The 24,380-nt window shown below is 38.1% G+C and overlaps 1 protein-coding gene across 1 annotated transcript in view; it reads left to right on the forward strand.

The window, feature by feature from the left end:
* CUBN (cubilin (intrinsic factor-cobalamin receptor)) overlaps positions 1 to 24,380 on the forward strand; it is a 259,342-nt gene that overhangs the window by 65,471 nt on the left and 169,491 nt on the right. Inside the window, exons 23-27 of the mRNA XM_012660902.1 lie at positions 3,362 to 3,554; positions 4,854 to 5,014; positions 5,420 to 5,601; positions 6,377 to 6,533; positions 7,545 to 7,732. Of these exons, the coding sequence (XP_012516356.1) occupies positions 3,362 to 3,554; positions 4,854 to 5,014; positions 5,420 to 5,601; positions 6,377 to 6,533; positions 7,545 to 7,732 (881 nt within the window). The remainder of the gene's footprint in view (positions 1 to 3,361; positions 3,555 to 4,853; positions 5,015 to 5,419; positions 5,602 to 6,376; positions 6,534 to 7,544; positions 7,733 to 24,380) is intronic.

The raw sequence follows: 24,380 nt of genomic DNA on the forward strand, positions 1-24,380 counted from the left end.
CTTTAAAGTCTTTGATAAATCTAACACCTGGGCCATCTTTGGATCACAAGATCACATTTTTTTCTTGACTGTGACCACATTTTTAAAACTATTGACAGCATTATTTTATGATTTGATTTGATTTATATTGTCCCATTTTTTAACATTTGTAGTAATTTTTGAATTTTATAACTTGGTAGGTCTCAAATGTCAAGTTCTATCACTCCTGCAGGTCTTGTTAAGACTTAGACTTATACTTTGGTGGGGAAGCTCTGTAGAAGTCTACTGTTGGCCATGGTCTTCACTGGTAAGATACGACCTTTTAAGTCTCTCAGTTGAATGCCTGGGGTATTAATGAGGTATCCCCATTTTGGTTGGGAGAGAGCTCTAAATTCTCCCAGAATTGCTTTGACCTCTAGAATCTTGTTTCTGCTTTCAGTCTAGTAGCACCTACCCTCTAGCATGCTTTTTGAAGTCTCACTTCATGTATACTCAATCCAGCCTCAGTTCAAAACCCATGGGGAGCCTTACACAGATGTCTGGCTTTCCTCTCTATATATTTATTCCTCTCTGGAGTGTGTCCTTGTAGTTCCAGATGCTTTGGCAACTGTAAACTTGGATCTTTGCTTCCTTAGCTCAGTAGATCTGCCATTCACTACTTGGGTGTCACCTCCCTGTCGTGTTAAGGACATTCTGCCTAGGTAGAGAGCCAAGAAAATTGAGAGTACCACATCATGAGTTTCCTTTGTGTAAGGAATCACAATCTTATACTGCCTGTTGTCCAACATTTTGTCTAGTTTTAGAGTTCTTAAGGAGAAGAGCTGGTTCAATACCAGTTACTTGTCATGGCTGGAAGTAGAAAAATATTAAAGAACTTCAGCCACCCAGGAGAGAGGATAGGAAGGAGAGAGAGAGGAAAAATGAGGTGAGAAAAATAGAGGGGATCACAGGCTAGGGGTTAGAGGGGTAGCCTGAAAGAGGAGAATTGAGTGGGGTTGAGAGAATGAGAAAAATTAGATACATGTCCCACTGCCCTCAGTTTTAAAAACTTTATGTAATATAATTTTAACAAATATTTACTGGGACCTGATCTAGGCCAGGTACTGTAGTGATAGCTAATAATGGTTAATAAGGCTTTTTTTTAAATATCCCAAAGCCTAGCAGGGTAAATATACTTATGTAAAAGACAACTATAAAAAATATGTTTGGAGCTCAAATGCTCTTTGCATAAAATTTTATTGAGCACATAAAAATTAATTTTGCTTGGTTGAGAAAGGTTTCATGGAAGAAGTGATATTTGAACTTGACCTTAACTGACGGGTAAGAGGGTAAGAGTTTATTTGTTAAAACATGTGTTGGAGGATGGGGGCTTGTTAAGAAAAGCATTTAGGACAAAGAGAACACTGTGAAGATCACTTAAATTCATCAGGGGCTGTAGTTTACCTTTGTGACAGCAACAGAAAGAAGTTTGGTGGGCAAATAAAAATTTCAGGAGAGATTAACAAACTCCCACCAATTGTGCCAGAATTGCATATGGGCAAGGCAAAGGGAAACTATTCATCATTATTGCTTAAAATATCGTTAAATTAGGTTCCTTTGCCTGGGAACCTGATAATATACATAACATTCTCCTGTAGACTGACTAACTGCAAACTGCATTAGAGATGTGAAATACAATTGTATTTTCCCTCTGGGAGTAGAGTGGATTTAGCAAGGAATGCTATCTCTTTAAGAGAAAGTGACACAAATGGATAATTTGCTCTAAATATCTGATATATTGGCTAAAGCTCTCTACATGTGGGTCAATGAGTCTGTCCGTTCTGTTAACTCAAGGAGACTGGGTTATAGCTTTCATTTAATGCTTGTTTGATCCATAAATTTTTATCTTGATAATACTCATTACTGGGTGTGAAATAGTCTGAAGTATTTACTATACCATCTCTACACCCCTCCTTCCTCTCTCTATTCCTCTCTCCCACACACCCTGTCATCTCCTGCTCCCTCTCTTGTTCCTTCCCTCTATCTCCCTTCCTGCCTTCCTGCCTTTCTTCCCACTTGTGGAAATATTTTTGCAGATTATTGAAAAGTGTAGTTTTCCATACTTTTGGAGTTAAATATCACTCTGGATTCCTTGAATAAGTAAAGTCTTGGTTGCTTGTGGCTTAAAGTAAAACCAAATACATGGTGAATGCCTATTATTCTGAGAGCTACACATAGATAGTAGAACCTATAATATTTTCCATGTGGCTCTGTGGTTTCAATACCAGTGATTCCGCTTTTCTTTTCTGAGTAGGATTATGCAGCAGCAATTAGGAAAATAGCATACATAATCATCTTCATTTTTTTTAACTCACAATAAAGTATGATAGTTTATTCTCCTCAAAATCCTTCAGTCAGAGAGCTCTGTCTACTCCTAGACCTTAGATTTAGGTTATTACTAGATGCAGTTAAAGATACATTAGAAATGCATTCAAACCAGATCATGAAATATCTCAGATTTGTAGGGCACAGGAGATTGAGCAGGTTGGTTAGTAAACGTGGAGTCTGAAGTACCGAATAGGTAAAGTTAAAATTATGAAACTGGAACAGTTGATATTTATTTAGGACAGAAAGTTGTCCAGGTACTATACTAAATGTTTTATATGAATGATCTAATTTATTCCTCAAAATATCTGATTATCTTATACCTATTCTATTTTGAAAAATTATGATTATTCCTGCCATTTATTGAGCACCTGTCATGGGCCAAGTCCTTTAATTGCAGTATCTCTGACTCATGCCTACACTTAAAGGTAGTAACCCTCTCCATTTTAGAGATGAGGGAATTAAGGCTCAGAGAGGTGAAATAACTTGCCTAAGATTGCACAGCTCATCAATGTCTGAGAAGGGCTTTGATTCAAGATCACTTTGATCCTCAAGCCTGGTGCCCTATTCTTCACCCCATGGCTGAGGTACCTGCTTTGTCATTTCTCATATATCCATGCTTTGGTGAAAATCATTTTAAAGGAAGTTTATAGAAAGAACAGAACTGAATTATTTCTAGGTCCCCTTTATGATTTCTGTAATTGAACCTAATTTTTAGTGTTTATGGTAATTTGCATGGATTAGAAAAACTGTAACACTTCCAAGACCTAAACAGTTGTTCACTCAAGATGTTTGTAACAATTTCCACTACATAGCTTAGGTTTACTGTTAATAATTATTCGGCCTTTGAGATTTCAAAAACTTTGCTTCAAAATGAAATCATTCTTTGACTATTCCAGAACGGCCTATTGAAAATCAAATACATTGGCACAAATTAATAAAATATATATTACTGAATTATTATAAATATAGCATAATATTTTCTATTTTCTCTTTGGTGGTCTGTTTCTTTTCACAGCATGTTTGGAAGACTACACAAGTGATTTTGGGACATTAACTTCTCCAAACTTCCCCAATAATTACCCCAACAACTGCGAATGCATTTATAGGATCACAGTGAAAAGCAGTCAACAGATTGCATTGCACTTCACACACTTCTCCTTGGAGGAAGACATTGGTGGACAATGTGTGTCAGATTTTTTGGAAATCAAGTAAGCACACTTATTTATTTCACTATAATCTTTTTTATTATTTGTTCTCATTAATAATCTTTCCTAGGCTTTCCTGGATTAAGGAAAACTTATTAAAATTCTCTGTGAAGCTCCCTGCTGTGCACTTTCTTGCAAGAGATAAAGTTTGTCATTTGAATGAAGCCTGACTTAGAAGAAATACAGAAAATTGCATAAGATTCGGTGGTTATTTTGAAGTGATTCTTTTATTGGGAATATCTGAAAATAAACTCCAGATTTTATCTGGACAAAGAAAACAAATGTTCTACTACTTTGAAATGAGGTACTCGCAATTGTTGAGTACCTACTTTCATTATGTAGGGCTGTTTGCTGTTCATTTAACCTTCTTATATCACAAAAATGGGAGCAGGATGGCAACCATAAGTTTTTCATGAAGTTTTTTGTATTCAAATAATAAAAGTCTAGGCTTGAGAATTTCAGTACAAGGCATTTTTCTTTCATTATTTGGCACTTTGAAAGACTGCATTTAAAAAGTTATATTTGCAGTAAAGGTAAGTTAACTTACACATTGCTATCTCCCTATGTCATTACATAAAGTTAAATTAGGGTAATCATTTTGGTGTGCATCTATGTCAAAATTTTTTGGCACTTCAAATCTGGAATCTTATTTTATAATATATTTTATTCTACAATGTAAAGTAAGGTACTAAAAAGACAAATCACAATTGTATTCCATCATGTTAAAATGACAATTTTCTTAATTTATAGCAATTGATCACTGGACTTTGATGGTGAATGAGCCCTTATTTTTTTATTTGAAAAAGCTACAGATTATAAACTAGATTTAAGGCCCCAGAAGTTCTGGGAAAAGGAATTATTTATAGAATTTTGCTAAATATATCAAATATGATCTATTAAATTTTGAAAATTTCCAAATTAGAAGGAAAACATTTAAGGTTTCTTTGTAAAATGAAACATCTGTTTATGTTGTTAATAATTACACTTTCTTTGTCTTGCTTACTCCGACATGTTTGCCACAGGCTTTATTTGAGATAAAGATTAAACACATTCTTTCAGTTTGCAATTGGTTATGTAAAATGCCATGCCAACCATAAATGACAGTTTATTCATTGCTAAGTTATTTAAATACTATTTCATAAAATCGAACACTTGAAATTATGTTTTATAGTGTATTTCAAGAGAAGTTGATCAATCTGATAAACTGCTAATGTTTGTAATCCCAAAGTTTAAATTATGTTAAATATTTACATAGTAACATCATCAGTAGCCTAACACATTTTCATTTCCTTAATCTGTCAGAGATGGAGGCTATGAAACTTCACCATCACTAGGAATATACTGTGGCTCAAATCTACCTCCAGAAATTATCTCTCATAGTAACAAACTATGGTTAAAATTTAAGAGTGATATGATTGACTCAAGACCTGGATTCTCAGCTTACTGGGATGGATCATCAACAGGTAAATTGTGAAGAGCTGCCTTTTATTGGAGAATCTGGTCTTCTTGGTTTCTTAATTCTTGAATTGTCATGCTCTGTCCATCGGTTGTCCATTTTGCCCAGCTACATTTAAACTTCACCTTTGCAAATATTTTTTAATTAACAGCAGCCCATTTTTTTAAAGGGCAAAGGAAGGAAAATTCTATTAATAGTTCCCTGGTACATTTCATCAAGCTGGTTGCCTTGGTTAGAAAAAAGGTACATTGATGCCACTTGGGATTGTAGGCTAGCTACTCTTTTGTGATGCAGCTTTGTTTTGCAATTTGATTGAAATGAGGGTACAGTAGCACCAGTTTGATACCAATGAGAAGATTCATTTTTACCAGAAGGAAAAGGGTGTACGTCATTCCATTTCTTTTTCCTGTAGGCTGCGGGGGCAACCTCACCTCATCCAGAGGCACATTCATGTCTCCCAACTACCCGATGCCCTACTACCACAGCTCTGAGTGCTACTGGTGGTTGAAGTCCAGCCATGGCAGCCCGTTCGAACTGCAGTTCAAAGACTTCCACTTGGAGTACCATCCAAACTGCACTTTAGATTACCTGGCTGTACGTGTAACGTCTCGGTTGTATCATTCCTGTTACCATCTGACCCAACACACATAATGCATTTATTTTTATTTTTGAGATTCAGGAAAGGGGAGGGTCTAAACAGAACATCACATAAAATATTCACACAAAACAAAAACTTAAGGGAAATTTGTTGAAAATGACAATCTTTTAAGTATAGCATGTATTACTGAATGTCTTGATACATTATACTAAATATTGAAAACATTGACTATGGACTATTAAGATATGGTGAAAACCCCTTTCAGGAGGGATTTATCCCTCATGGGATTTATTATAATGATTATCTATGAAATTTCCATATATGAATTGAAAAATCACAATTCAGATGAATATTTTGGTGAATTAGAGGAGATAATTTGAGTCATCTTACTTGCAGTTTTTACTCACCATTGTCCAAAGAAAATCTAAATAAAAATGTATTAAAGTATCATAAATTATAAACCATGAAATCAAAAAGCAATGAGCACAATTGATATCAGTTAGGGCCTGAAAAATATGTATTAGACTCATTTTCAGTCTTCAGACTTCACCTAGGTTCACGTGCTTACTAGTGTACCTGTCCATGGCTTAATGGCTCAAGTTCATGGCTCAAATTTATAGACACTTAAATATAATTTTTCAAGCTATTTTATTTCAGGGCTATTCTTTTGTTTGTCATGTATGTATTTCTTCCCCACTTCTTCTGGATTATAGGTCCTTTACTTAACATTTATAGCCTCAACCATCTGACATTTAAAATGTTTTATTAAAGGTATATGATGGCCCAAGTACCAGCTCCCATCTACTAACTCAGCTTTGTGGGGATGAGAAACCACCTCTTATACGTTCTAGTGGAGACAGCATGTTTTTACAACTGAGGACAGATGAAGGGCAGCAAGGACGTGGCTTTGAGGCTGAATACTGGCAGAGTAAGTGTGTGTCCCAGCTACTCTGTGCCTATGGTGGGCCTTCAACTCTTGAAACAAACTGGAATAAGTATAACCCATCGGTGTGAGCAATTGAAATTCATTTTAGTGTCTTAGGTGAAAAAGTTAACTCCATTTGAGGGGAAATGCTTAGTCTTAAATTTAGTGTTGTTGGAGAAATGCATCTATGAACCACATTTTTAGAGACAACTCTTTCAATATAATCTTTATTTCCTGTTGTCTTTTATAGCACATCATAAAGACAATATGAAAAAACTTGAGAAAATGTGTGTATATACTTTGCTTAAGTCATTAGCATTGGCTGAATTAGGCATTTACTTTCAGGATTAGCCATACTTAGGGGTATCTAGTGTGGTTTTGTTGAAAACTCAGCTCAAGAAAATGCTTAGATTGAAGACATTGTTTAAAGTTTAAGATATTCATGTCTTCTTGAAGTCCTTTATGTTCTCTCTATTGGCTGGATACTAACTAGAGGAATAAGGGAGCCTTTATTGTGAATTTCATGCAGAGTTTTGAATGTTCAACAAAGCCATGTTGTTATTCATTTTAACATTCACTTAGGACTTTGAGTTTTTAACTGTTGAATTTAAAGGTCAGAATTTCTGTCCCTTCCAAATGTTAATGTTAGAAAAACAGAAGCACAGAATGTTTAATACACTTCTGTAACAAACAAATCAGACTGATCTCTGAGTAGAGCCAAGTTATTCTGCTCTCCCCCGATTCAAAGGAATTTGATGTCTATTTTAACACGGCTATTTGATTTTCATGACACTTTGGTTTGAGTTCACTTAAGTGTTATTTCACATTTGTTCTAACTGGAGACCCTTTCACTGTAAAAATGCTGTACCATATGTATTATATATAAACATATATATGAGCACATATATGATTTTTAATCTAGATGTTTTCTTAAAGGAAAATCTCATGCACGTCTTGGAGCAATTATGATATCTGTGATAGTGGCTCTTAACAATCATGGTTATTTTCTTCTAGCATGTGAGAACGTGTTAATAGTCAATCAAACCTATGGCACCTTGGAGAGTATAAATTACCCAAATCCTTATTCCAACAATCAGCGTTGCAACTGGACTATCCTTGCAACAACTGGCAACACTGTGAACTACACGTTTGTAGCATTTGAATTGGAATATTACACAAACTGCTCCACAGATTATTTAGAGGTATGTATTCTAAAACTCAATAAATCTCTGATCACGGTACCCAAGTTAAAAGTCATGCTTTTTAGAATCAAATCCCTAACCCTGCCCCACACCTCTATGATACACCAACCACCCATGGCATTTGAACAATTATATTTCATATTTAATCTGCTAAATTATATATACAAAGACCTATTTATGTTTTTTGGTTTCAGTGTAAGTTCTAGACTGATTGATCTCTTATTATTTAAATTTCACAGAAGTAGAGTAATAACTTATATTTTTTCTTGGTTGTTTTTGTGTTTGTTCTCTATAAAAAAGAGATCAGAAAATGTTTGGGTATCTTGAATTTATTTAATACATAATTCGTCTGGTACTAGGTTTCATGATTTTAATTCTTATTTTTATTTTTAAATTTACTTCAGCTTGTTTTTATTTGTATAAAATGGAAGTTTCAATTGTTATAATAATGACCACCAGTAACATTTATTCAACTCTCTGCTTGCAATGTTATGCAATAAATGTTGCTTGAACATTAGGCAACCTAGAATATGAGGTAATCTGCTGTTTTTATCATAAGAAATTTTGTTTAAAAAAGCTTTTTTGCTAACTTGAATATGTAATTTTTAGGGCTATAGATTGAAAAGTTATTTAGACTCCTATTTTTTACCATTAATAAAATCACTTTCCGAGTCATCTAACACAGTGGTCCCCAACCTTTTTGGCACCAGGGACCAGTCTCATGGAAGACAATTTTTCCACGGACAGGGTGGGAGGAGCTCAGGCGGTGATGCAAGTGACAGGGATGAGCTGTACAGATGAAGCTTTGCTCACTTGCCTGCCGCTCACTTCTTGCTGTGCAGCCTCAGTTCCTAAGTTTCCTGGAAGACAATTTTTCCAGAAAAATTTTTCCAGATAGGGTAGGGGTGGGGTGGGGGGAGGGAGAGCTCTGCGGCCCAGACTGGTACCAGTCTGCGGCCTGGGTGTTGGGGACCGCAGAGATCTCACACATCATCTTTATTTCTGTCTACATTGTTAATATGTAATACTGTTTGAATCTACGTATGATATTTTCACTAGAAGTCTTTTCTGAAGGGACAAGTTTCCACTCCAGTAACATCAGAACATTTTTTTCCTGCCTTTCCCACCTACCCACAACACGATGACTCAATGCAGTTCTTTTTAAGGTGATGAATGATTTTTAGAAATCTTGCTTACAAAGACTTCCAACATCCATCACTTGCAACTGTGAGGTCATATTCCCAGGAAAAATACTTTATCCTTGTAAATTTTTCTTAACTGTCTTTATACCAGTTCTATCAAAAAACTAGCATCTGTTGAGGTTGTTAGAGATTAACATATCTTTTCCAAATAGCACTTTTGTTTACAAAAACAAAGAAGAGAGAGCATCCCATACTTTGAGAAACTCCTTATATTTCCCAAATATAAGGAAATTCCCTTTCTGGGGGGTAATTATTTTGGAAAAAAAATCTTGCTATATATTTAGAAGAGTATAATATTATAGAAATAGTAGCCATCATGTTTACCCATTAGAAAGTTATATTTATCAGTATTCTAAGAAAATATGTCACGATATCAAACATGCTTACAAGCCCACATTTGGCAACGATCTCAAAGTCCACCTTCCTTGCTCTTGAGTTCAAATGGTCTTCACAAGCTTAATGATGCCATGCTTGTCTCATTTCATTTAGCTGGGGTAGCCATCATCTTCACATGGTGAGATCTTGTTCACGTTTTGGAAAAAACAGAAAAGTTGTTTTCAAAGCCCTTTGTTCATACCACAAATACAGCAGTCGTGACTGTCCTGATACCCTGCTGGACTGTGCAGGCTGCTCGAAGGTGTATGCTGTCTCCTACTAACTTTGTAACCCAGGCACTTCATATATGGCTGGGACGTTATAGGAATTCAACAGGTTCTGGTTAAACTGAATATTTCAGCTATATTTTAACATTGGTCTAATGATAGCTATTAATTAATGAGAAAGAATTGAATTCCAACTGTTCTTTTTGTATAATCCCTATACGTTCAGTATAATCCTACAACGTTGAGCACAAACCAAAATAGAACTCATGACCTTCAGAGCGTTGCACGTGTGACAATATGCTAGGTGCTGTAATCATGATTTTATAGAGCACAACAGAGAAAGCTGCAGAGAGAAGGATGCTTTTGAATTGAGTTTAAAGGAGGTGTTGGCAGGTAGAGCGGGGAGGAAATGAGATGAAACACTTCCAGGAACCTGGCTCCACTTCTTTGGACTCGAGGATGGACTAGTAACAGAGGTGCCTGTCAGGTAATTTTTGAGGTGTTTGAAAGCTCAAATAAAAAAAAAAATGCTTATTCCAGCAACAGCAGAGCAGCTAATTAGAGGCCCCTCGTAGGTGACGCATCTGTCGTGCTGTGGGCATGCCATTTCTCTTGTGCAACTCCGATGGTGAAAGCAGCAAAAATACAGAATGAGAACCAGAAGTTCAGAAAAGCCTTCCAAAGAACAACACTGCTGCCAGGGGGAGGAGATTGTTTTCCATCTCTGTGAGCCAAGGGGCGAGCCCAGGACAATAGCTGCAGTAGGTGGTCTATGATGGAAATTTTAAAGCACAAATAAGCACTCAAGGAGAAAAAAGTCACAAACACAAAAATCTAGCTTCCATTATTTTAATAACGTTTAGTTAAAGTGTTTTTTCAAATGACTTAATCAAATCCCAATTGAGTGACTGTTATTAGAGCCAGAATTTAGTTATTTTGAATTAATAAAATGGAAACTATAAAAGAACTCGATTAGGTGCCGGTCAGACAGCACCGACCTTGCTAAGAGGTATGGGTTGGTAAGGATGCTATTGGGAAGCAGATCTATCCTTTATTATTTTGTCCTCTGGGCAAAACAAACTGTATCAGATTTGGAAATAAACGATGCAGTGGGAGAAAGTCATTTGCTTAAAAGAGTAAGACAGTGTTTCCCATGCAAATATGGGAAATCCGCCGTAAGGATTCTGTCTGTATTTTACAACTTGATTTCACTTTTTCATTTTTATTTTGAGTCTGAGTCTCTATGTGGAAGAGATTTCATATAGGTTATTGAATAATCAAATGGAAGTGATGAATTTGGCAGAAATCAGCACAGAGATGTATAGAAAGTCCAGGAAGCACGTGTGGTGAGAAGAGGGAGGAGAAACGCTAACGGTTACTGTGTCGTGGAAGCTCAGGGAAGAGAGTCTAATAGAAGAGGGCGGCGGTGAACGTGGTGAGATGCTGTGTTCCCAAGTGGTCAAGACAGGTCAGGGCTGAGAAGAGTCCCTTGGAGATCGGGTGACACTGGACAGAGCAGGGTTTGTGGGGTGGTGAGAGTAGAAGCCAGATTATAGTGAACAGGCATGAAGGAAAGAGAATGAGTGTGGACTGAAGTCTAAGTCCATGAATTTGCAGTTCTCTGGAGCAACCCAGAGTAAGTCCTGGCCTCTGTTCTCTAGTCCTCATCCTTCCTTTCCCTGTTGGGTCCTCATCTAGCAAGCGTTCATGGGACACATCCTTTGCATGTTCTCTTGTATGTCAATGACACTTGAAATGTGGCTCCCAGAATGGGATGCAACAGTCCGACTAACCTGGCCAGGCCCAAGTAGGTTGGGACTCCATTACCCAGTTCATTTACTCCTGGTATTTTAGGCTGAAGTTAAATGGGATTTATTGTTAGCCATGTCATAATGTCGACCTATATCAAGACCTGTAATCTCCAGGTCACTTTTGCATGAATTTGTATGGCTTCACAGCCTTAGCTTATATAATTTTTAAAAATTTAATCAGAGATATTATTCCTAATAAGTTATATTTGATTTTGTCTGAGAATTCCATCATACCATGATCCCCCTAAATCCTCACTCATTGCTCTTCAGAGCATTATTCATTTGTATATAGTCACATTGACCATTGGCCTAATACTTCAAAAAATGATAAAAACATAAAACAAGATGCCACCTGTTTTACATATTCTTGAATGATAGTTTCTTTTAGGTTAAAATGGATCTATTGAACACTTTTGGGATAGCGCTATTCAAACAACTAGGTAGTAATGATAGCTAATATTTTTTGAGAATGTATTATTTGCTAGGTAATTCTCACAGCAATCCTACAATGTAGGAAATATTATTATCCGCATCTGATAGGTGAGAAAAGTGAGGCAGATATAGGTTGTTCATATTCACAAAGACTGTAAGTGGCAAAGCTGGGATTTATACCAGGCACTGTGGTTCCAGGCTGAAGCTCTTAGCTGTGATACCACACACCCCATGATAGTCTCTCACAACTTTCTGTCACCCTCACAGGGATCACGGGGGAGTGCCCATGGAGCCCTCAGATCTACCACCAAAGTGACACTCTCACAAAGAGAAACTGATGTTATTTTAGCACGACTTCTTCATAGAGTAACAGCAGTCATTTATTATAACCACCTCTTTCTTTGCTTCATGCTAAAAAATTATTCTTAGTGTCTGATTTAGAGTTTTTCCAAAAATTACTGTCAATCTTACTGATCTGTGAGATTCCAGAATAAATCTTTTCCACATTTTAGAAGTTGGAACGTTTTCCCTTCAGACCCCCAGCAGCCCTGCTAGCTTGCATTGTCCTGGTTGGTAGGTACTCTTGGTTGCAGATACCTCAGCCTGAGCCAGGTGAGGAGGGTTAGTGTTTGCAAAGTGATTGTTACTCAGATGAGACTGAGAGACCGCACGACACCCAGGAGAGGCTGAGAAGCCAGGAGAGGGCCGGAAACCAAGGCAGCTAGGTGGGCTCTCCACTCTATCCTCTCTTAAGGCTCTGTTGCTCCTCCCTGACCATCCCCATATTCCCATCTCTCCCCCAAAAGGCTTACTCCGAGTTTCTGCAACCTCACAGTTTCAGCTTCAACACGGTCACCCCAGTCACGATTCCACGTGACCATTTACCCCAAGAGCTTACCACCAACTGGACTTTCCCTCGGGGTCAAATTATCATCTTTCTGAGCTCCACGGCAAAGGCGTGGATCTAGCCTGCCTGTGGATGGGCACCTCCAGGGCAGTGTGACCGGCTCTGGCCAGGAGCAGTGAGGCCAAGCCCTCCAGCCAGCGACGGTCACAGATTGTATCCTGGGCACTGGCAGAACCTTTGAGCAGGCACCTGGGTTCTGCTGGCATGCTGAAACATTTCTTAAACGCCCATGAATTCACCAAGATTGCAGAATTATTATAGTTCTGTAATGGCTGTACCTTTTTCAGTACTGCAGGATGTAATTCACCAAAGCCTGGAAAAATTCATTTAAAGAGTTGACTGTTTCCATGTGTCTCCTTCCAGTTTCAAAATCAAACTCGGCATGTTTTTATCTCTTCTTCATTTATCTTACCCTGTCCTCTGAAAGCGTTGGTCCAATCCACATTTTCATGTTTCTTTTACCCTAATCATAGCTTTAAAAAATAGACATTTTTTCTAATGTCTAGTAAATATTTTTCTGTGCTATTCCCCAAAGTTTAGCTAATTTGTATATGTGCTCGTAAAATGGTCAGAAAGCTCCGGTGTCACCCCTTAGGTTTTTTCTCCAATTGATTTTTTCAATTTTTTCCCCTTTTTTGCCCCCCAAAAAGTTATTCTTGATTCTGTGATGGGAATTTAATCTTTCAGAATTCGTCATTTTTCTTAAATTTTCTTTCATTTTTCTACTGCTTTTTCATTTATTTATTTGTTTATTTATTCATTATTTTGTGATCCACGGGCTCACATCTTGTTCTGACGTTTGAATCCCGGAACCTGAGTCCCGTGAAGTGTTTGGACATCGCAGACTCCAAGGCAAGTTGATGGCTCCGTCCTGAGCTTTTGGTCACTGCCACATTCACAACCATTTCTTTGCCGGCCAGAATTAATCCAGGGTAGCACTTCTCCTCACTATTTCCTTTACTTTCTGAGAGAAGAGAGTATGTAAAGAATTCAACAAATGCTATAGTTTTTTCAGAATAAGACATGTGGTAGGTGTCCGTATGGTTGAAATTGTCTTCCTGTTGTCGTCCCTGTCCATCTCTTCTTGCTGCATTAATGTTGATTTATTTCCTTCGCAAAAGATCGCAGTCTCTGCCGAGAAGAAGCTGATGGTGGTGGATAAAGGCCCTATAAACTGGCTCTTACATCTGGCTGCATTCCAGAATCACTTGGAGATTTTCTTGGAAAAACATATTCCTAGACCCCGTCCCAGACTCAATCAAAATCCCGAGGGTGCCAGGAGTGCGAGCTTTGCACATTCCTTAGTCAGCACTTGAGACCATTGTTTACAGCCCACTTCCACTGAGACGGCCTGTTTCATCCTTACTTCAAAGCTCCCTCCTGGGAAGTTACAAGTATTTTAATATCCATCTTCTATGTTTCTTTATCACTAGGTCTTACTTTTCCATTGTAGCTGAGTTATATGCTTTGTCTCACCAGCAGTGTCACCTGGTGATACTGTTGATATTCCATTTACTTCATTATGTAAAAAAATGTCAAACTTACTTCACGGTTTTGTATTCTGATTCTAAACTTTGTCCCTGGTTTTCTTATCGGGGACCTTCACCGTTATCATCTTCCGTCACCTCCTTTCCTTCCTTTCTCTCCCGTCTTCTTTCCCGCTCAAGTCAGTTTCAGGTCCTGTGGACTCTGTCTGCGCCTTCTGGCAAATGCATTTTCCTCTGGTCTTTGTTAGGTGCATCTCATCTCTTGCCAAATCCTTGCTGATGTCATCCTGTTCGGCCCAGATGTTTATATCATCATTTATTACACTTCCACGTCCTCCTATCAATTGCAAAATAATACATTTCAAATGTAAGAATGGATTAAAAAAGTCACCAGGGTCTCTGAATCTTTCAGCTTGACATCTGTATTTTCTAAGTCTGTAGCATGAGCAAAACTTCCTATACCATGACCCTGAGACATCAGGCCCATATGATATCGTAATTAGTGAGGGTAATACTAGCCGTTGTTATGGATAACTCATAAATTCTCAGGTGCTTCATGCAGCACAAGTTTATTTCTCAATCACATCAGAGTCAAATGCAGGTGTTCCTGGCTTTTCACTTGGTGATTCATGAACCCAGATGAAGGAGAAGTCGATTTGGGGGAACCACATAGCTGTCTTGGCCACAAATACTGATAGATATTTCACAAATAGAGACCTATGTTCTAATAAATTTGGGAAATGCCAAACTAAACACAACTAAAAAGGGGTTGTTGTTTCGTTTTGTGTTTGCTGTAGTACTTCCTCAAGCCGTTGCTGTCTTAAATATGCATTCTTCATGCATTTATCCATTCATTCGACACCTAGGCTGTGTAAGTATAACTGTTTAAGCCTAATTGATAGAACTGCTACAGGGACAGCAGCCAGGAGAGAGAGCAGGGCCCCTCAGGAAGGAAACACTGAGGGGGACACCAGAGGCGATGTTCCAAATAGATTATTAGAATTCGAATTAATTAGCATCTATTGGACATTTGTATTCCATAGAACATTCTCAGGGAAACATTATTCTAGAGATATTTTCCAAGTTTATTCCATTTTTATTCTTATGCAAATAAGCAAACTTTTAAGTTCAAGAGATATTAGAGAGTTTTCCTTCACATTTCAGATGTTTATTTGAGAATTACAATAATATTTGTCATTAATTAAATGCCTACTGTGTGCTAGGCACTACCGCAGATGCATTGACAGATATAATTGCCTATGCTCACAATAGTCCAGGAATTGAGTATTTTCTCATTTAATGCCAGGAGAGCTGGGACTGAGATGGGGAGCTGTACTCCCTCCTGGATCCCACTGCCAGGAAGTGATGGGCCCAGGTTCATGCTCAGGGCTGTGTAACTGGAGTGTGGGCTCTGGAGTCTGCCTGGGTTCAAAGCTGGGCCCCTGCTCCCTAGTTGTGATCTTGGGCAAGGAATTTAACCTCTGGCTGCCTTGGTTTCCTCATGTGTAAATTGGGGGTAATAATTACACTTCCTCATAGACTTGCTGTAAGAGTCAATAATTTAATCCACACTGGAAAATATTGAGTCTTCAAGAAATACATGTTATCATTCCCCCATGCTCCTCTGGAGAGAGCATAACACACCATAGAATGTACAATCTGGCTCAGGTGTCTGTATCTGTGCGGTATAACCTAGTGCTTCAGAATGAAGATTCTGGAGCCACACAAGCTCGGTTTAAACCCAAACTCCACCAACTACCAGCCAGGTGACCTTGAGCAAGTTACATAGCTTCTTTGTGCCTCACTTTCCCTATCTGTAAAATGGGGTAACCAGAGCAAAGCAGTTGATGTATGTAAAGAGCCAGAACAAAATCTGGCACATAGTTAACACTTGTATAAACATTCACTGTCGTTATTGGCACCTATCCTGCTGTAAGAGAAGCACGGCCATTAGGTATAGAGAAATACACAGATAGCAATCAATTCTTTAGGCTGAGATATAATTAATGGTTCACTCTTCAAGACACTGATTTTTCCCCTTGCTTTCTGTCTGCAGCCTGCTTGGGTAATGCATTTTGACACTTCACACAAAGGGTAAATGATAAATGGTAAAATCAACATTTTAGTTTACTTATTTTACTAGAAGATCCATTAAGAAATGTAGTGAAGAAAATGTTGATTTTATTGACTAACAGGGGTTTGGGGTACTACCCCTGTAATTTTAAAAATTGTTTTTGTTACTATTATTACAGAGAATAAGGACTTTTGCTGTATCCTTGAATTCAACAATGGTTATTTTTTAAAACAAAAAAATTACCAATGAAGGAAACAGGGAAAATTCCTCTTGAGAATTTGATGCCTTTCAAAATATTGAATTACTAAATCTCTATATACCTTAGTTTTCAAAACTCTAAAATAGAGATAATATCACCTGCATTATAGAGCTGCTAGGAATTTTAACTTAGAATAATGCCCAGCACAGAGTAAGTGCTAGTAAATATTGCCTACTATTATTTTAACGAAAAAATTATAGGGATTATTTTTTGCTGTCTAAAGCATTTTACAGTAAATAAAAAGCTATGGTTTCCAAAACAGCTTTCCCAGTTACGATTAACTTTGATTGGCCCCATATGTTGTGAAAACAGGGCTTCCTTCGCCTGCCTTCCACTTTCCTACAAAAGCCACAAGGGATTTTTTATCTGAATCTAAGAAGTGTAGTGGTTAAAATTCTATTCACCAGTTGGAGAAATGCAGAGAAGCAGATGAGATTTTGTGTGTTGGCAGTCATGGGTCTGAGCTGACTTTCATCACGACGGCTCCTCCTCAGACACTTCCTGGGCAGATGAGTCATGCTTCCTGGAACTGTCTGCCAGAGGAAGTTTGCTTCTAGGACTTTTGCATTTTGCTTAGAGCTTGGAGATAAGCTATTACAATTCTGTGGACATTTGCTATTCAAAAATATATACAAAGCCGGCAAGGCGCTCATGTCTTTAATCCTGGCACTGTGGCAGGCTGAGGCGGGAGGATTGCTTGAGCTCAGGAGTCCGAGACCAGCCTGAGCAAGAGCGATACCCCATTTCTACTAAAAATGGAAAAATTAGCCTGGCGTGGTAGCATGTGCCTGTAGTCCCAGCTACTAGGGAGGCTGAGGCAGGAGGATCACTTGAGCCCAGGAGTTTGAGGTTGCTGTTAGCTAGGATCACACCACAACACTCTACCCAAGGGCAACAGAGCGGGACTGTTTCAAAAAAAAGAAAAAAAGAAAAAAAAAAAATATATATATATATGCACAAAATTGGCAACAGCATACCAAACAATTCAATTTATGTCTTGATATGAATCTAACACTGTACTAAATGTGATACGGATTCAAAAGAAGTTTAGAATGAAGTATATTCATTAGTTACTAAGCCAAATACTTTGTAGTGTCATTGAGTTTAGCAAGAGGCATTTTATAAGAAATGTTGGCTTTAAGATTGCCTGAGTAAAATGTGACTTTTTTTACATTATAAAATAATTAAAAGAAGAACGTTTATTTCAGTGTGATCAAAATCCCTTTCCTCAAAAAGAAATGCTCGTCTTTTCTGGCCATCCTTTGCAATGAAGAATTTTCACGTGATTGCATTAATTTGCAGCAGTTAATGAAGCAAACACTCCAGCCTTCAAAAGAGAGCCTTTGCTCTCGGATTCAAAAGAAACTCTGTGAGTTTCCTCTCACAATATTCTCTCAAACATGAAGGACAGAATCAGGATGAATAATCATCAAACCTACAATAATTTCCAAACTACCCTTAAGCCAGTAGACATTCCATCAGATGCTCAAAACTTGAATTTTTCTATGTGCACGTCCTTTCCTGGTTGTCCTCGTGTCGCTCTGCTGCTCAGACGGGCAGGGAACGCAGGGAAGGCACCTTCTACCACCTAACAGGCATTGCTACGAATGCGAATGCATTGATCAAGAAGCTCGGTTTTAAAAATTGGTCATCATAGATTTGGATTTCAGTTAATTCTATCGATTTTCTACTTTTTTAGAATGGAAAAGATTTCCAATTACAACATTTTAGATGTTTTTTTGTTTGTTTGTTTTTTTTAATGACATCTTTCCCCTTCAGTTCTTACACTGACTGTGTTTAACAGGCTCTGCCTTCCCGCCCTCGCTGAGTCAGGGGAGAGCTTGCCTGACAGCACTGTGAGTTTTTCCAGCTCAAGGCTCTGTGATTTCGTGTTGTTCCATGAACCAGGCTCTTCCCTTTTCCCACGACTATCTGCAGCAGATGGTGAGGCTTTTAGGAGGCAGAATAATAATAATAATAAATGTTTAGCGTTTCACTGTAGCAGAACAATTGGCAGAAGGAAAGCTGAGATGCATGGAGTTGAATGTTCCTGTACACATAGGAGAGTTCTCTTGGCTTTCAACGCATTTCACTTACCACTAGGGAGAGAATTAGGCTATTGCTCCATCAGTGACTACTACAATTTATGTTTATAAGAAGGTTTCAGTCCCTCAGTATTTGAAAGAATGATTTTTTTTAATAAGATCTAATTAATAATAAAAACCTAGTTGTGATAAGCAGGAAGGATTATAGACAAAATATGATTTTAAATTAATGCTGGAGCCAATAACCTTATATAATAACATTTCAGTGGACTAATTTTTATGTATAATTTTGAGATACAGAAAAAAAGATTATGAAGACAGATAGTAGTATATTTTTAGTAGGCCAGCTGGGCATTTGACAATCTAAAGGGTATAGAATTCTGAAATTGGAAAAACATTACCAATGCATATCTATATTTCCAATATAGATCTTTGTCAATAGGTCCCCAAAGATATTGATTTAAAAATAAATTTATCAGGCCAGGTGCGGTGGCATACACTTGTAATCCTAGCACTCTGGGAGGCCGAGGCAGGAGAATTGCTTCAGCTCAGGAGTTCGAAACCAGCCTGAGCAAGAGCAAGACCCTATCTCTACTAAAAATAGAAAAAATTAGCCTGGCGTGGTGGTGCATGCCTGTAGTCCCAGCTACTCAGAAGGCTGAGGCAAGAAAATGGCTTGAGCCCAGGAGTTTGAGGTTGCTGTGAGCTGAGCTGACACCATGGCGCTCTAGCCTGGGTAGCAGAGCAAGACTCTGTCTCAAAAAATAAAATTAAATAAATAAATAAATAAATTTATCAGATCACAAAGGAATTCATAGTCATTGCAGGAAACTGGGAAAATATATTAATAGAAAAACCTAGATTTAAAAAAACCTGAATTATATCACTCTGATAATGTTCGGTGGTATTGATTTCCTGTCATCTCTCCTTGTACATTTATTTTATTTTGATATTGAAAGAGTATTCTCTACATGCTATCCTGTAGTAACTCTTTTTCACCTAACAGTAGCTTGTGAGTGTTTCCCATGTTATTTATTATGCCGAGTCATGTTCCACATTACACAGTTCGGCCACCAACTCCTGCTGTGGAGCATTTACACTCTTTTCAAATTTTCACCATTATAAATAATTCTGAGATAAACATCTTTGTAGTTAAATGTTTGCCCACATCCACGATTAGACAATGATTTAAGAAACAAAAAGACCCCCAGTCAGCCTTTGTGGCTTCTACTAGAAGTAATATGTAGAAAGCAGAAATAGCCATGCAAAAGCCCTAGTAAGAGTGGACAGCAACTAGCCACCACACAGAAAGGAGACTATACGGTCTGTGTTTGGGACAGACCACGATTTCAGAATGACACAAAATAACTCAGAATGTGGTCTTTCGATAGGTTTTTTGCAGTCATGCAAAGCCGAGCATTCTGAGTAATTGCTAATTTTAGCTGGATATTTCATATTTCCTGCCCCGCCCTGTCAGCACATGGCAGTGTGGCTTTTCTTGTGCCTATGTCGGGGAGCGTGCTGTGAGCAGCCCTGTGTCCAACGGAGGGAACGTAGCCACCCGAGGACCATCCTGGAGCTGTTTGGGGTCTACCACACTCTGCCTACCAGCCTTCCTCTTCAAGATTTGCCCGATGTATCCTCCACAGTTTGGTTATGTATGTTCTCCCTGACTGGGCTTTTCTTATCTCCAATGGCAGCCCATACCTACTCTGTGATTCTTGCTTGGCAATTTTTACTGTTGCTACAGGAACATTTCAAAGCCCTTACAATTTAAAATAAGCTATGGAAATTCCAAGTTTATCCAGGACATGTGTGTGCAAACTTCAGCAGCAACATTTTTTAACAATCACTCTAATGAGGCCGGTCTGTAGATTCTGCAGGGTTGTTTTTTGGGGTGGGGAATATCTGAGCAGGAGCTCTAAGAATTCCCCAGGTCCCACACCTTTGGAGCTCCAGTGGCTAAGCAGCTAGAGCTGCAGGGCGTGGGAGAGGAGGCTGCCACGGGAACAAACACTTCTCACTTCAGCATGGACAGCCACTTTTCTTGCCAATAGACTCTCCTTTATCCAGCTCACCATGGCAGCCTCGACAGCCTCTGGTTTCCTGTCTCTCTTTGCCGCCATCCCCTGCATGATCCACCATCCTCCTGTAAGCCCTACACAAACACAATGCTTTGCACTGGGCTCTGCATCTGGCCCACAGTGTTGCCTTAGTCTCCACGTGGACCCGGGTCATCATGGCAACATGCAGCAAGGAATGACCCTCCATCTCCTCACTAGACTCACTGCTTCCCCGTCTGCCCTGCCAGTGATGATTTCTGTGAAATGTTTTCCGTGAGTCAGCTCCAGTTCTCTATCCTCATCATCTTTCTTTTCTCAAAGCTATTTTGGGGTGATTTCTTTGGAAAACATATTGGTTCCCTTTGTTTCTGACCAAGAGTTAGAATAACATTTTGAGCACATTCTACATGCCAGGCTTCATAGTAAACCTATGACGTGGCTGTCTCATTTGGTATTTGCCACAACTTTATGAGATAAATACCACGATGGTGACAAATTTATAGACGAAGAAATTTTAGCTTAGAGAAGCTCACTAATTTTCACAAGATTATGTTCTAAGCAAATTTTAGAGCTGGATTATGAACCTGACTCTGACCACAATGACTATACTCTAATATGTCCCTGGAACAAAATTAAATTACTTTCCCATTTCCAAGTGAAATATAATCTTCTATTAGTGACACTGACTTCAAAAAGCCACTGTATGAACTTTCTGAGCATAGTTCTCAGAAATTTAAATATCTTCTTTACATTGACTAGAATTTTTGTTCTCCACGAAGAATAGAAGATTCTCTACTACACCCAAAATTCTCCCTCACAGCCAATGAATTATTTCAGTTACATATTTAGCTCTAAAAGATAGTTTTCTTTGAAGTTTTCAAAGATTTGTAATAGGAAATGGACCAAATTATTTTACAGAAGTTTCTCCATATTTTAATGATATCATCCATAAGTAACTCTTAAGTTACTTTCTCTATATGGACTATATTTAATTAATTCTTAAAATTAATTCTCCACTATTAAAAAAAAAGAATTTTCTTCCAGAAAAATTCAAGGAAATAAGAAAAACAATATTTAGGAAACGTATGAATTAGATGCTAATCTAAAATTTCAAAGTCATAAAATAATTTAGCAACAAAGAGAGTCTGCTGTACTAATTTACAGTCCCCCAAAAAACAAAAAAGAGGAAAAAAAAAAAGAAAAAAAAAAGAAAAGTTAATCTATATATCCCATGCTTATATAGACAATTATAATTTTCATTCATTATAGTTACAAATTCAAAGTCATAAAATAATTTAGCAACAAAGAGACACTTGAAAAGCACATTTCTGTTCCTCAAGATCTTATAGTTCATAAGGTTGATTCCCGCTATGGCAACAGGTTGAGGTACACATTCGGTGGGTCTGAGTCTCTGTTCACTTAGAACTCGACTCGCAGTGATTCCTAAAGTACCTACAAAACCCTTAATCTTACAAAAATCGGACTATCACTGACCACACTTTATGTGTCCTCAGTTTATATCTTTCACCTTGTATGAGTCTTTCATGTTTAGAAGGACTCAATGGATCATTTCATGTTGCAATTGCTCAAGTCACTAATGGTTTAATAAACTATGTGCCAAATTTCAAGCCCACACAAAGGAAGTAGACAAAAGTTGGTAAGTGTGGCTTAGGCAAGAGATTTCCTTCCTCTCTGAGTGTCCCAAGAGTGGTTGAGATATTTCGGGGTGGAGTAGGGGTGGGGAGGACCTAAACCACAAAAATCCTAAATGAACAGTCTCCTTAAGAGAATAACTGGAAAGATTCTACAAAAAGGAAGTTTTTGTAATATACACATATCCATGTCTGAAGATGCATTTAATGACCAACTTGAAAATGTAAGCATTATTACAGGTATTTAAAAAAATACCTCTAAACACAGTTATAGAAAATCAATGTGCATATTCAAGGTGAGAATCTCAATGTTTCCTCTCTTAGTTTCTACTAGCTTCCTTTCTATGAACTCAATCAGAACTTCAAAGATCGTTCACGACAAGTAGATCTTCAGGCTCTCTAAAGGCAAGAGAAATTGTACTTTTACCAGGGCCAGCCGGCATGCTTGCCAGTAGTCGCAATGAGTCACAGCTGGAATGTCCTGTGGTTAACATTCTGCTCTGAAAACAGAATCAGGAGCAGCAAGGCACCCACTGGTTTCCATGGCAACCTGTATTTGTGTACTTTGAAAAATGACTGCTCCTTTTTGTGTGGTCAGTTTACGCGGGAATGAATTGTAGAGGTGACGTTAGCCATCTGTGTGAATATAAACAAAAAACCTGACTTAATTAAGGGTCAACTTTAAAAAGCCCTAAAATTGGAGGAATTGGATTTTTTTCTGCCTTATCGAGGCATTGTTCTACACTCACTTATTCATTCATTTATTTGGCATTATATTTAAGCATTATTTCAATGCATTATTTTCTCCCCTGCAAAGGCAAAAGAAAACTGATTGTCATTCATCTGTGTTCCCCCACACCCACTGCCTTTCCCCCACCCCCAAATCTATTCACAGTGTGTTATTTAAGACCACTGAACGGCTGGGATTCAGGGGTCTCTTTCAGTGAAATAATCCCATCCGGAAGGAAGAAAAAAAATCGCCTCTATGTCATGTGAAAATGTCACGTTTCTTAACCTTGCTGAGCTGGGAGGCAAAAAATACTATATTGTTCGTGACCTTGTGCAGAATCAAATCCTCAACATGTTGCTACCTAGTATTTCATAAGATCTATCAAGCTTAGGATGATTATGGCTATAGAGAACATCTTGCCTTACATTTTATTGGATAAAAATGAAATAATTTGAGCTTTGGTCACTAAACTAACCTTTTGGGGTGGAAGACAGCAGAGCATTTTCTTGCTAATTATGCCTCTTCTTGGGAGCAGTATGTTTGTTTTTGTATTAATTAGTTTCCAGCTGGACTTCATACACTAGATTTATTAAAAACTCTGAAGCTGAGATGAATACCCTGCAGTGAGGCGGTGATTTAGGAGCACACAGATTGCACCTCCAGTTCACCCCCTGGATGGGGGGCAGGGCTGAGAGCTCAGGGGAAAGGCTTTTGTGTTCCTTTTTCTTTTTGTGTTGTTTTCTCCTTTCTCTCATTCTCCTTCCATCATTATGGCTTCTGTCAAATACGCAGAATATTAGAAACTTGATAATAAATACAAGCATTTGAAGCAGTAGTGTTTTTTTTTTTAAAAAAAAAGGAAGCTAAAGTGATAAGCTTGGAAAATAAACCCCGTCTTTATTCATTTGCTTAAAATGCTTAGGTTTAGCACTTAGGGGTGAGTGATATAATGTACTTCTGAGCTTGTCTTTTTCAGTCTCTGCTGATCTTTGTTGAAATCTCACAAACGTTTGTGTCTGAAGAGCAGCCAATTTGAGAACTCAATGAGACAAGTCAAGATCTACAAATCTGTGATTTATTATGCTCTTGAACAAGGGCCTACCTGGTTTCCCCTTCTACTGAGTGGCCAGAAAGAATCCACATGCTTTATTGACTAAAAGGAACACTCTGAAATTTAGAACTAGATGACCCTAATTCCTAACTGACTATACAGGGTTCTTGTAATGGTGCAGATTAAGTCCTATTAACACAAATGCAGTTGTGGGGGAAATCACTGTGTTCATTTATTGCAGATGCATTGGAACCTGCCCTCATTAAAGCCCTGCTGTAGGCAGTGAGGGAAGGAAGTCTGTGCTCTAAGGACAGTCTGGGAGATAAGACACGC

Source organism: Propithecus coquereli, unplaced genomic scaffold (assembly GCF_000956105.1).
Source record: "Propithecus coquereli isolate 6110/MARCELLA unplaced genomic scaffold, Pcoq_1.0 Scaffold69, whole genome shotgun sequence".
Taxonomy (NCBI): Eukaryota; Metazoa; Chordata; class Mammalia; order Primates; family Indriidae; genus Propithecus; species Propithecus coquereli.